The sequence below is a fragment of the Rhodamnia argentea genome, chromosome 3 (assembly GCF_020921035.1).
Source record: "Rhodamnia argentea isolate NSW1041297 chromosome 3, ASM2092103v1, whole genome shotgun sequence".
Classification (NCBI taxonomy): Eukaryota; Viridiplantae; Streptophyta; class Magnoliopsida; order Myrtales; family Myrtaceae; genus Rhodamnia; species Rhodamnia argentea.
Genome location: NC_063152.1, coordinates 28,025,311 through 28,038,772, shown reverse-complemented (window position 1 = coordinate 28,038,772; position 13,462 = coordinate 28,025,311). Strand labels below are relative to the sequence as shown.

General features: G+C 41.2%; 1 protein-coding gene across 2 annotated transcripts; it reads right to left on the bottom strand.

Annotated features, from left to right (window-relative positions):
• Positions 1-6,430: 6,430 nt before the first annotated feature.
• Positions 6,431-13,310, bottom strand: LOC115753563 (DEAD-box ATP-dependent RNA helicase 31-like). 2 transcript variants are annotated; one of them, XM_030692219.2, is made up of 10 exons: positions 12,303-13,310; positions 11,360-11,466; positions 10,334-10,389; positions 9,631-9,855; positions 8,366-8,572; positions 8,198-8,284; positions 8,005-8,100; positions 7,592-7,807; positions 7,023-7,205; positions 6,431-6,819 (listed from the first exon to the last, which is right to left on the bottom strand). In XM_030692219.2, the coding sequence occupies exons 1-10, from the start codon at positions 13,307-13,309 to the stop codon at positions 6,592-6,594; spliced, it is 2,412 nt and encodes an 803-aa protein (XP_030548079.2). In that variant the 5' UTR covers position 13,310; the 3' UTR covers positions 6,431-6,591. The 2 variants fall into 2 exon arrangements, with proteins under 2 accessions (XP_030548079.2, XP_048132658.1); XM_048276701.1 differs by lacking the exon at positions 10,334-10,389 and having other exon boundaries at positions 9,631-9,821.
• Positions 13,311-13,462: the final 152 nt, after the last annotated feature.

Sequence of the window (13,462 nt, the reverse complement as noted above, 5' to 3'; positions counted from 1 at the left end):
ATAAGTTCGATGGGCGGGATTTCGGATGGTTGAAGCTCTAAATAGAGGACTATCTTTATTAGAAAGATCTCTATACACCACTTGAGGGTTGGAAACTCGAACTCGCGGAACTGGATCCGACAGTAGAATCGGGATGGAAAATTCTTGATCGAAAGGCGTTAGGTGCAATTCGTCGGGGCTGACGAAAAGACAGGGTAACGCATCACAAAAGCGAAGACTACAAAAGAAGCCATGGATATTCTAACGAATATGTATAAGAAACCGTCCACATCAAATCAGATATTTTTGCTAAAGAAGTTGGTTAATATGAAATTATCTAATAGAGGTTCCATTGCATAGCATATTAACAGTTTTACGCAGGTCACAGGTCGGTTAGAATCCGTAGGCATAAATCCGGATATGAAGCTTCAAGCTCTACTTTTTTTATGTTCCATTCCGAAAAGCTATAACATAGCGATGTAAGGAATTTCAAGCACCATGAAAGATGATTTGACTCTGGATGATGCTGTGAGCGATATCATGGATGAAGAGATACGAAGGAAAGTCTCGGGTGGAGATAAATTTTCGACATCTGCATCTTCAACAGCACTAACAATAGAGAACCGTGGGAGAAGTAAAAGCAGAGGAAAATTCAGCGGGCGTGGCCGATCACAATCCAGGGGGAAGAGAGAGAGGTTGCAAAAGACGAGTGCTGGTTTTGTCATCAGACAGAGCATCGTAGATTTCGATGTGAAGCCTACAAAAAAAAACAACGAGATGAGAATCAATGGGCAAATGTGGTAAGCGATGAACCATTGCTAGAGAACTTGTATTTATATGCGGGGTTTAACTTGACAACGGATAAGTGGTTTCTTGACTCTGGCGCTTCTTTTCATTGCACCTCGCAAAGAGATATATTTGCTGATTATGCTAGTGGAGATTTTGGGCAAATGATTGTGGGAAACGGCCACATGTGTCCGATTATAGGAAAATGAAATGTAATTGTGAACATCTCGGGTGGCGGACGTCTAATTTTGCATGAAACCATACATATTCTCGAGTTGAAGAAAAATATAATTTCAACTAGTAAATTTGATTAAAAAGGCATGGTAACAACTTTTGGATGCGGAGAGTGGAAGATAACCTCAAGAGCAAGAGTAGTAGCAAAGAGAAAATGTACGGGTACACTTTACCTTCTTTTAGGGAGACAATATTAGTGATATGGTTGCAACTACGGTAGATACGGGTAATTTATCTACTCTTTGGCATTATTGTTTAGGACATCTTGGTGAAAAGGGTGCAAAGCGCTTACACTCAAGAAAGTTACTTCCAGGTTTGCAAAAGGTTTGAGTTAGATTTACGTGAAAGTTGCATTTATGGAAAACAAGTTAGTTTTCAATTAAATGGGTGACAGAATAACGGGCAAAAGCTAGAGTTAGTTCATAGTGATGTGTGGGGACCGGTTTAGGAACTCTCTTATGGTGGTAAGAGGTATTTTGTCTCTTTCATTGATGATACGACAAGAAAGACTTGGGTCTATGCTCTTAGAGAAAAATCAAAACTATTTGGGATTTTCAAAATATGGAAGACCATGGTAAAAAAAGAGACGGAGTTATCAGATTAAAGCTCTGAAATCTAATAATGGTGGTGAATACACAAGCAATGAATTTGCAAAATATTTGAGCTGGGAAGGGATACACGGGTTAAAGACTGCTCCTAGAGCTCCTCAAGAGAACGGTGTAACGAAAAGGATGAACAAGACTATTTTAGAGCATGCAAGATGCATGAGATTACATGCGAGTCTCCCATTACACTTATGGGCTGCTATAGTTGATGCAGATGTATATTTGATTAACAAGAGTCCATCTAGTGCGTTGGAGGGAGGAATACTGTGGTCGGGTAAAAAGAAACTATTCATATCTAAAAGTTTTTTATTGTATTGCATATGTTTTGATTGACAAAGAGGACAGGAAGAAGCTTGATGCTAAGTCCCAAAAGTGCGTCTTTATTGGATATGGCGGCGATGAATATGGATATAGGCTTTGGGATTGTGAGAATGACAAAGTCATTCGCAATCGGAATGTGGTGTTCTATGAAGAAAATATGTATAAAGATCGTCGGACAAAGCATGAAACCGCAATAGAACCAGAATATATTGAGCTAGACACAATTCCTGTGAAGATGATTCCAGTAGATTACAATGCACCAAAAGGGGAGGTTCAAGATGAACATATTATCAATGAGCAGGCAGTTCAAGAGGAATGCAGTGATTCAGAATAGACTAACGACTCCGAAGTATCTGTTTTGAGGAGACTACACGTGTGAGAACATCAAAGGTAATTTTTGATCTATCGGCTAATACTGTTCTGAGCCATGTCTTATATACAGATTCGGGAGAGCCAGAGACTTATGATAAGGCAAAGAAAGACATATCTCACATGTAGTGAGAGCGTGCTATGAAAGACAAGATGAGCTCATTACTTCAAAACAAAATTTGGGAGTTGATCGAGTTGCCCACTAGTAAAAAGTCTTTCTTAAACAAGTGGGTGTACGGGATCAAAAGTGAAACAGATGGTAGTATCACATACAAGGCGAGACTTGTAGTAAAGGGCTTTTCTAAAAAAGAAGGGATCAACTACTCCGAGATATTTTCACCAATAGTGAAGATGACATCAAGAAGAGTTTTACTAAGTATAGTTGCAGTGGAGGATCTTCATCTCGAGCAGTTAGATGTAAAAACAGTGTTTTTGCATGGTAATCTAGATGAAGAGTTATACATGGCGCAACCTAAAGGTTTTGTGGTCAAAGGTAAAGAGCACATGATGTGTCGCTTGAAGAAATGCTTGCATAGCTTGAAGCAAGCTTCGCGACAATAGTACTTAAAATTTGATGGTTTTATGGAAGAAAAGGATCCGCACATTGTGAGGCCGATCATTGTGTTTATTTTCGAAAGTATGGCAATGGTGACATTATATATCTCTCTTTATATGTTGATGACATGGTAGTTGCTAATTTTAATATGAAGAGAATCGCATAAGTAAAAAAGATGTTAGCATCGCGGTTTGCTATGAAAGACTTGGGAGAGGCTAAAAAGATTTTAGGCATGAAAATCATTAGGGATTGGAAAAATAAGAAATTATGATTGTCGTAGGAAAACTATGTGAACAAGGTGTTGAAGAGATTCAACATGGATTAAGCAAAGCCGGTTGCGACTCCTCTAGAGAGTTACTTCAAACTTTCCAAGGATATATGTTCGAGTGCTCAAGCTTTGAAAGATGAGATGGCGGCAGTGTCGTATATGTCGGCGGTGGGAAGTTTGATGTATGCCATGGTGAGCACGAGACTAAACATTGCATAGGCAGTGGGAGTTGTGAGTCGATATTTGCAAAACCCGGGCAAAGAGCATTGGCATACAGTAAAATGGATATTGAGATATCTAGCGGGTATATCAAATTACTCTCTTTGTTATGGAGGTACATCTCTAGAATTGCGGGGTTGTATAAATGCGGATCACTCGGGTAATCGATATAGTGGTATATGTCTTTACGATTACAGGTACGGCAGTGAGTTGGATATCTCAATTGCAGAAAATAGTGGCTCTATCAACGATAGAAGCAGAGTACGTGGCGATCATGGAAGCCTCCGAGGAAATCATGTGGTTACAAGATTACTTGGAGGAGCTACATCGAAAGCGGCTAGTGAGCATACTGTGGAGTGATAGTTAAAGTGCAGTGCACTTAGCAAAGAATGCAACTTATCACTCAAGGACTATACATATCAAGAAGCGTTATCACTTCATCGAGTCGACATTGGAAGATAACAAGTTAAAGCTACAGAAAATTGATGGCTCAAAAAATCCAGCCGACATTATCAATGTAGTAGACAGAGAGAAGCATACTTTCCGTACTACTACTATTGGAATTACTCCATGTTAATTAATGAGGAGTATTGTAGAGGCACAACTTTCAGTTACTAGTTTTTGAAGATGATGGATGTAAAGTTAATTGGTGCATCAAATATATTTATCTTCAAGTGGGAGATTGTTGGCCTGTGAAGCCAAGATATTTCATCAATGGCTTTTTTGTCTTTTATCCTTTTTTGCTCTGAGGTTAAAAGCTATTCCTCTCATATAAGCGAAGTGAAAAAAGTAGTAGCCGTCATAAGAGGAGAGAGAGAGAGAGAGAGAGAGAGAGAGAGAGAGAGAGAAGCACAAAGTAGCAAATAGAAAGAAAAAGAAAAAGAGAGGCCGTAACGGCATTCTTGAGTGTTTTCGATTTCCTTTTTGCCTTAATCTTATGAGAAGATCATCAGTTATATTCCTACTATTTTCGAAAACTAGTGGATTCGCAGAGTGTCTTTATGCGGAGACGTACCCCAGGTTCGGGTGAACTTTGACAACAAATTCTCCGATGTGTTCTTTCGATTTTGTTCTTTTATGATTATATTTTGCTAGTGTGGATTGTTTGCTTGGATTATTATTTTGGAATTGGTGCGCGATTCCTAACACATCCGTTATGAACTAGCTGGCTTATTTTTAACGACCAGCGATTGAAGGATCTCAGGTTGTGCGAAAAGTGTGGTCGATTCTTTCTTCTGTTTTTGAACTCTCATTCTTATGATCTTTTAGTTTTCGCGCACCAAACTGAGCCCCTCCTTTCCTATCCTATTTCTCTTCCGTTCATGTTCGGAGGAGCATGTGCCGAATGACATGGACTCAGAGAAGGTGGGATCAATTCCGACATTACCGTGTATTGGGAAATCTCTCCAATTTTTTTGCTCAAACAGGGACACTTTGGTGGCCCCGGTGGCCTCTCTCTTTAGTCCTTTACATGCAGCGATGACTAGACTCCGTAGGTGTTGATAGGAATCCTTACACGCTACTGCTCATCAGGCAAAAACCCAAAATAGATATCACACCAATTATTCTGTGCTCAACCCCATAAATGGAAATTTGACAAACGAGTCATTGGGGATTTTGCCTTTCTTTTGCTTTCATCTTTTTTCCGGTAAAGTCGGACTCGTTCAAAGCAAGATGAGGTTCCTCTGTATAGGGTGGATAAGCCTCGTTAATATTTTTTATTAGATGCCGAAAATTGGATTTAAAAAGAGGGAGTTTTCCCCAAAAGTTGGCAAAAGGGTGATGGGATTGGGAAGTGCTTGCGGACGTCAAACCACCTTTGCTGGACCACCCCCATCCCCTCATGGTTTGGGACTATGCATGCATGTCAATGAGATATCCAACACTAGTAAAGGGCATCATCAGTTTTGATGTGTGACAGACTCGACCCGACCCGACCCGACCCAAAAAGTTACGATATTTTCATGTGAGAAGGCGAGGAATAATCATCTGCTTCCGAAAGGGAACGTGAAATTCTTTTTCCTATCTGCAAGGACTAGGAGATTGGATCTAGCCGTGAGAAGAATACCAAGTGCTGCGGTGCTAAAGCAACTCATTGCATACTTCTCATTCGACTCGGATAATAGATGAAAGAATTAGCATCATAATAGCTTTGGTTCGGCTACATTCGGGTATCCAACCGAACCGAAACACATTCTCGTCCACGGAGAATGTGAAGCCCTCTAAGCGACACTGCTAACCAAACCACGAACTCAAAGGGTCGCACAATCCTAAGTCATCATTCAAGCCAATTCGACAGTAGATGAAGAAATTCTCCCTCAAATTTTAATTCACAAGTGAACATATTGGAAATTTCAGTTCACAACTACAAAAGTAAACACAAACGCATGGCAAACAAAAAAAAATCTCGCGGACGAGGGAGGGAGATAATCCGAGAGCGCACCCGTAGAAGACGAAGAAGAAGCAGCGCGTAGCGGCCAGGGCAAGGGACTCCAGCACCGTGATGACCATCCAGAGCATGTCGTCCACAATAAAGTCGGACAGCTTGAAGCTCCGTGTCATTAGATGCGAGAAGAAGCCAAACTCCAGCCACCCGGAGATTGACATCGGCAGCGAGAACTCGAATTCCAGCAACCGGAAGGCTGCCATCGACTGTTTTACACACATCAGACTGTTTTACACCTTGCTATATTTTCGGTTCAGGTATCACAAGGTTCAGTTTGCACTAACCACACAACAAACATGTTCAGCTCAGATGAAAGCTCGATCCAAACCAACCCGTTGACACTCCTACGACAACAACAACCGAGCAAATTATTTTGTTGAATGAAGACTCGAGTCCCTTAACAATGAAATAACTTGCCTTGGAGTTCATTATCAGCTTACACCCAGTGCACTTACCAGGCTTTGCAATTGAGGAAGCCGATCACAGACTCGATCTATACGTCGATGTGAATTGATCTAACAGGTACTAAATGTTTTGGAAGCGCTAGGTTCTTTCAAACATGTCTAGATATTCAGCTATAAACAAGTGAAGGACGCTATGCACTTTGTGTATCCGGTTCACCTGGTTCCAATAAATGGGGCATAAGTACATCTGAAACTCCAAGCCATGGGACTAAAACAAATACATCCACTTCATGATCTGGTTACATGTAGATCAATGAAGAAAGTCCAGCCCCAGCATTCATCTTCTATGAAAGCACTTGATAGTCTGTTGTATCAATGTGGCTGCACAAATGTAAATCAAGAATCTATCTAGATCGAAGGCCGGGCACATTCCTGAGGCCCATCTTGCCCAGGATGAGTTTAGGAATGGCAGGAGGGTTATCAAGCCCCATGCTCCGGCTGAACTCGTTCGCCAGCTCCACAAGCCTGAGCTTGTCGCTACCAATTTTCTTGTTCGAATTATAGTAGCCAAGCCAAGCCTGATACGCTGCTTCTTTGTTTTTCATCTCCACATGAGACAGAGCCCTTTCGACCTGTTCATAATAATTGTAGTCAGCATTTTTCCATTCCTCCATCCCCTAGCCTAAGAATCTAAATATGCTTACAAGATAACATGATTTTTTTATCTGGCTACAAATCTATTACTGTGCTTAAGTCTAAGAAGAAGACTACGATGACATGAAAAGATGGATCTACACAGAGAGAGTAAATAAAGAGAGGGCTCATCTAAGCTCACCATTTTCTTTGTATCAGGATCTACTGAAGGCACTGGGGCCTTCGTGAATGGTAAATCCTTTACGGTTGACAGAAAGAATTCCTCCCATGGAGCTAGTAACAAGATACCCTGCCCTTCTTTGCCCTTCCGTCCTGTCCTACCAAGTCTATGTATGTATTGTTGTCTGTCAGCAGGCAATCCCACCTGCCATAGGCAAAGTAATCCAATCATTACTTCTGCATGCTGAGCCACCCAACTTTTGCTTTTAAATTTCCGACAAGCTCAAAAAAAACAATATGAGAAGTCCAGAACCCTCTTTTAAGAAAGAACAGACAGTAACTTTCATTAAAATTAAATCAAATAATTAAAAAAAAAAAATGAAGGAAAAGAAGGTTCATAACAGTTAACAGATGAATGCAGAATAAGGTTCTTAGCAGTTACAGATGAATATGGGAGGAACACCATAGAACTTCCCAGTGAGATAGAGAGATTGCAGCAATATATAGTGCTCAATCTAGCTTCAATATTGCCACCTATAGAAAAGAGAACTGTAATTTACTATGCATAGGTAGGAATTGGCATTATGATACCTGTAAGACAAGGGTGACATCAGGATAATCAACTCCACGTGCAGACACATCTGAAGTTACAAGAATAAGACCCTTTGACTTCCGAAACTCATCAGAAACCTTTGTTCTATAAGACTGCGACTTTCTTGAATGAATCTCTCTGACATTCAATTTCAGCTCACCAAGGACATCAGCAACAAGTTTGGTCACCATTGCGGTCGTGCAGAACACAATAACCTGAAGAACCAATTGCAGTAATCACCCATTAACGAAAAATTGAAACAAGTTTATTTAAAAATATCTATAATAATGAAAAATAGATAACACTCAGCTGGAGCAAATTGCCTTTGTGCTTCCGAAAAAACAACCTTATATTTGTCCTACAGTGCATAAATTTCATCTATGGAGTAGAAAATGCTGGAGTAAGTCTGTACCTTATAATTGACATCATCTGCAACATGCTCTTTTAGAAGAGCATAGAGCAAGGAAAAGTGCTTGTCTAAAGGAGCCACTAGATGCATCTGTCTGACCTGAGATTTCCAGCCAATCAAGAATTCTAAGAGACCAAGCTTGTTAGACAAAAATTGAAAACTGTAGATAATTATTCAAGATATTAAGAGAAACTACCTGCGAGTGTGTCTCCTCGCTTCCCTCTTGTACAGTGCTAATGAATTCATGATCTCGTTTCAAAGCAATGTGGCACATTTGTCGAACCTGAGAAACAAAAGGTACCTATTAGGACTTTGAAAATATTTCCAAGACAAATCAACAGAAGCTCGGAATAAAGAAGTAAACCTCTGCTGGAACAGTCGCAGAAAAAAGAAGAGTCTGCCGCTGCTTTGGGATAGCATCAATTATTTTCTCAATATCTTTGCGAAATCCCATGTCTAACAGACGATCAGCCTCATCGAGTACAAGAACTTTCACGCCCATCAGCCTGGTTGCAAATCCTGCAGTGTTTTCAATATGATCTTTGAGCCTTCCAGGTGTAGCCACAAGTATCTGCATTGTGTGGAGAAAACCTTTGAATAATTAGTGAAATTTAGTCATCAGTGGCAGCTATACAGCACTAGCAAGAAGGCACACCACAGAGGTAATTTCACATTTTCAGAGATAAAATCAAGTCAACTTACAAGGATGGAGGACAGCAACTTCTTGCTGTATTCTATGATTGAAATCTTCTCGAGAGAGTGTATACAGAAATAACATAACAAGCTTGTTGGTCCATTAATCTAGACCAGTAGCTAAATCATATGATTAAAGTCCCTGAGAGTCTTTTCAAGAACCCCCGAAGTAGAAGAAAATGAATCCAAAAGTCTTAGATCCATTCCCAAAAAAGTAGAGAAAACAACACTCATCAAAAGAAGTTCTCTTCTAACCGATGCCAAAATAGTTAACTTCCGACTACGAAGTCAAGTATTACCCGCATTAAGTAGACTTACAACATTCTTCCAACCTTTAAAATTCGATGACAATTGTCGTCTAAACAGGGGATGATGATGGTGCAGTTAACACAGTTTGCCGAAGTCAAGCTTTTCGATGGGACGTGAGACTGCATAACCTCCAAGATTGGAATGTGACTACTTTTCTTATCTCTAGAGCTTTAGATCATATCTTAGCTAATTTTAGATGATATGTCTAGAACTTTCTAGAAATTATGTTATTTCCCAGTTTAAATTTTATAGCTTCTCTACGATCTGCTAGGGTTGGCAGATTATCCGTCCATTATGTTTCTTTGTAAGATAAGCTTTGCCCCTTGAACAATTATGTCAAAATTGACTGATTCCCTGTTCTTGCACTTTGATGCATGTGCAAAATTATGTGATGTGAATAGTGTGATTGATATTGGTTTATCCAATCCTCCATTGCATCAAACGACTTCTAAAGTGATTTTCCAAATTTTCTTCTTTAGGACAAGTCCTCCGAAAATTTCACCAGCAGTTCTCGGCCTCTTACATGGCAATTACCTCCAGACTGTTTAAATTTTCTAACTACAGAAAATGATATCAGATCGCACTAGGGACAATGAAACACTTTCATATTTCCTCAAAGAAACTAACCTGGCAAGGATTTGCTTGCATGCGCTTCTGTTCTAGAGCAAGTCGTGTCCCTCCTATAACAACTTGAACACCCATAGAAGGATGATACTTCAAAAGGGCATTGGCTTCTGCAGCTGCTTGGACTGCAAGCTCCCTAGTCGGACAGATAACCAGAACAAGAATTGGTGGTCTCTTTTGATCACGCGCAGGAGCCGGTGATTTAATGACAACTTCAATCGATGGAAGCTGAAAATAACTTCAAATTATTAGAGAAACTGTTGCATATTCCAAAGCCAAGTAATACCAGTTCATAAATCACAACTTACAGACTCATGTTTTTGCTACTCTAAATACCTATCTGGATTAAAGTTACACAACACACTAAGATGGACAAGCAATCCATTAGACATCCAATCTTCTAAAACAAGCGGCAGCACACATTTAGAGTAAAGGTAAAACTTTTACTTTTTTCTGCAAGGTATAAGAAAGAGCATGAAATTGAAAAACCTGACTATTTTCTCCTCACACACTCAAAACAGGGAATTCTGACAAAAGAACTCCCTGAGACTAGCAAGTAGCAAGTAACTCTCTTCTCATTAACAGAAAGAATGTAAATGCATGTCTCTCTGTAGAAACTGAAGCATGATCCTCGGGGAAGCATGGACGCCAAAAACAATGTGCCCCCGGTTAGGAGGTAAAATGTCGCACAATTGAAGTATCTTACAAGAAACGCAACAGTTTTTCCGGTGCCTGTCTTAGCCTTGGCAAGAACATCCTTACCTGTGGGGAAAATGGGCAATAGAAAATTATAGCTTCAAGCATTGAAAAGAAAAAAAAAAACACAAAATGGAAAAAGGGGTGAGGGGGAGACAAGGTAAAATCAACCTACGAACTCAAGTCAAATTAGCAATGGTCAACCAAGCATAGGAACACAAGCTCAGATACAAATTCTCAAAGTAAATATTTAAAAAAAAAAGGGAAAATCCTATTTCTGTAGGATAAAAAGAGAAAGTCATAGCCTCTTCTTGAAATGTGTGATTTTACTCCACAGACTAGGAATAGCCAATGGGCCCTGCTGTGCCTAATCGGGCCCAGGAAGGGCCTTGTAGGAAAAAGGGTTCATGCCGCTTGCCTGGGTGAAACTAGGCCGGATAGGCCCATGGGCCAGGAATGGTCAGTTTTAGGTTTTCCTAATCTTTGGATGGTGGCTCGTGACATGCTCAACCCACTGTCATAATCTGGTAACATCAGAGTCCACTTTCAGGACTAGCACACGAATCATTGAGAACAATAGGCAAACGCTGAGTGATAAGAATCTAGAAATGACTTTCGTCTGCACATCTGGGCTCCAGGAAGAAATGAAGCCAGATGAACGAGCTCAACACGAATAGCGATGGACGATGACACTATATCATCGGAGCCATGGTGACGGAATTATTCACATCAGTATAGCAACCATGACAAGGTGGACAGCAACATATGGCCTTTCCTAACTCAGACCAAGTGCTTGGCTCGTATTGCAGTGCATTATCAGTAGCATTTCTTGAAAAAGATAGTCAACTCAAACCTCCACAATCTCTTTTAGATAGTGCCACAACTCTAAGAAAAAGCTCCACCGCCTTCAAAATCAACTAAACTCACCAAGACTATCGTTATAGACTCGACTAAATTTCAGCAAGAAACTTGACGTATCTGAGTAACAATATCTTAATATGCCTTACACTAAGAAATTGTTAGGTTAGGACCATACCTTTGAGTATAACGGGAAGCGTGGCCTCTTGGACCACAGTCATCTTCTCATAGCCAGCATCCTTAATTGCTTTCAAGGACAAGGGAGAGATTGAACATTGGTCAAATCTGCAGAAATGTGAACTCAAGTGAGACATTTACCAAGTTCAAATCCGCAGACATATGAACCGCAAGTACCAGACTTTTTTCGGAGTCCCATCCAAGTATATTCATACTTTACGGGTAAAGGAGCAAGAGCTGGATATACTCTTCTCACCGATGCTGAACTCATGGTATCTAATCAGAGAAATCTTTCACAAGGAGCTATATAAGACAAAGATGAGTACCGAAGAAATATGCCAAGGCATAATTGAAGCGCGCATACAAGTGGATTCAGTTTTAACATATTGGAATTGTAAAGAACTTGGATTTGTGCTGCAGAAATTGTAATATTTTGTATGACCATTGCCGATTGTTCTAAAAGCTTAAGCCGTTAGATGAAGGCGTAATTTAATATTTAATATTCTGACACTCTACCTCATGCTTAGTTTGGTCTTTCACCTAGTACTAAGCGTGGACATATTTAATTGAGGAGGCAAATAAGGGCCTGAAAAGAATTAAACTCAAGACCTCCTGCTCTGATATCATGCAATATCTTGTGAGACTACTGTCAACTGTTCTAAAAAGCTTAAGCTAGTATAAGAAGGATTTCCCCTCGTCACTTGGCAAGCAGAGCTCATTATCCCTGCCTTTTCAAACCACAAAAGAAAGTTCCACAACAGTGACTACAGAAGAAAATGCCTCAGCCAAAATGAAAGTTGAGGGAACATTTAGAAGTTCTTGCTAGGTGCCCAAAGTTCTTTTCCCTGGCGATAATGGACGATCAATTGGCACTAGAAACTATTCCTTCTATCAACTCTAGCAGCCAAATTAATACGGAAGTACGAGGACATGAAGAAGTGTACCTAGTTTCACTCAAGTAAGAATCAGAACTCTGCTGCAAGATTCTCTTTGAATTCTCTACAACAGCTTGCTTTTCCTCGCCAAACAACGAATTCGCACTCTTCTTCAAAAACTCATCTTCATCGTCATCTTTGTCGTCGACTTCGCTATCCTCCTCACTAGTCAAATCGTCAAACCTCCCCATGGACCTCTTCCTCTCCTCCACATCATCCTCCTCATCCTCAGATTTATCCAACGGACCCGCATTTCTTCGCATGGAATTTGCATTTCCTCTACTGTTCCGCACAAGTAGTGAATCAGAATCTCTGCCGCCCCTCTTCCATGTCGAAGGTCTCGCGCTTCTGCTGTTAGACCTATCATCAAACCTCCGACGTGGGGACGAGAACTCCTCACCGTCCCCCAACTCATTCACATTTCTTCTCCTAGAATCCCTTGAATCAAGCCCCTCTGCATCCCTCCGACCCTTCCTCCGGCCCGACCCGACAACATCGTCCGAGTCGCCATACCTCTGCCGCTTCACCCCGAATGAAACCTCATCCGCATAGCTCCTTCCCCGCACTCTACTAGAACTCACCTCCCCAACTGAGTCGTCTTTCCCCAGGCCGCTGACCCAGTCGCTGAGCTCGGCCTCATCGTCGATTAAACTCTTCGGAGATGCCCGCGAACCGGAAGAAGACCGGGACGAGAGCCCCCGCACATCCAGTTGGCTGTTGGCTCGGAAGGCTAACAAGCCGGCGTGCCTGGGCCTGAAAGCGAAGGCTCGGAAAGGAACGGGTACGGACCGAGAAGAGTGGAGGGACCGAGAGAGCTTCATGGATGAGTGGAGAGGAAGAGAAGGCTGGAGGAGACGGAGGTGGGTGAGGAGCCTCGCCGGCGTCATGCAGATCGCGACGAATGAGGATAAAGGAGGAAGCTTGAAGGGAGGACGGATATGGCGATTTTTAGGGTTTAAGGATAAGGAGTGTAACTGAGAGAGATGAGACTGCCAGGGTTTAAGCCTTAAGGACATGAAATGAGGAGGCGAATTCTACGCACCGTTTTTCGGTTTAATCGGATGGGTAGTGGGCTTGGCGCGCTAATTCTCTTTCGGCATTTGAACAGATTCGTATTGAGAAGGGCTTGGGCCTTCTACTTTCAGCATGAAAGAAGCATGTCAGCTTAC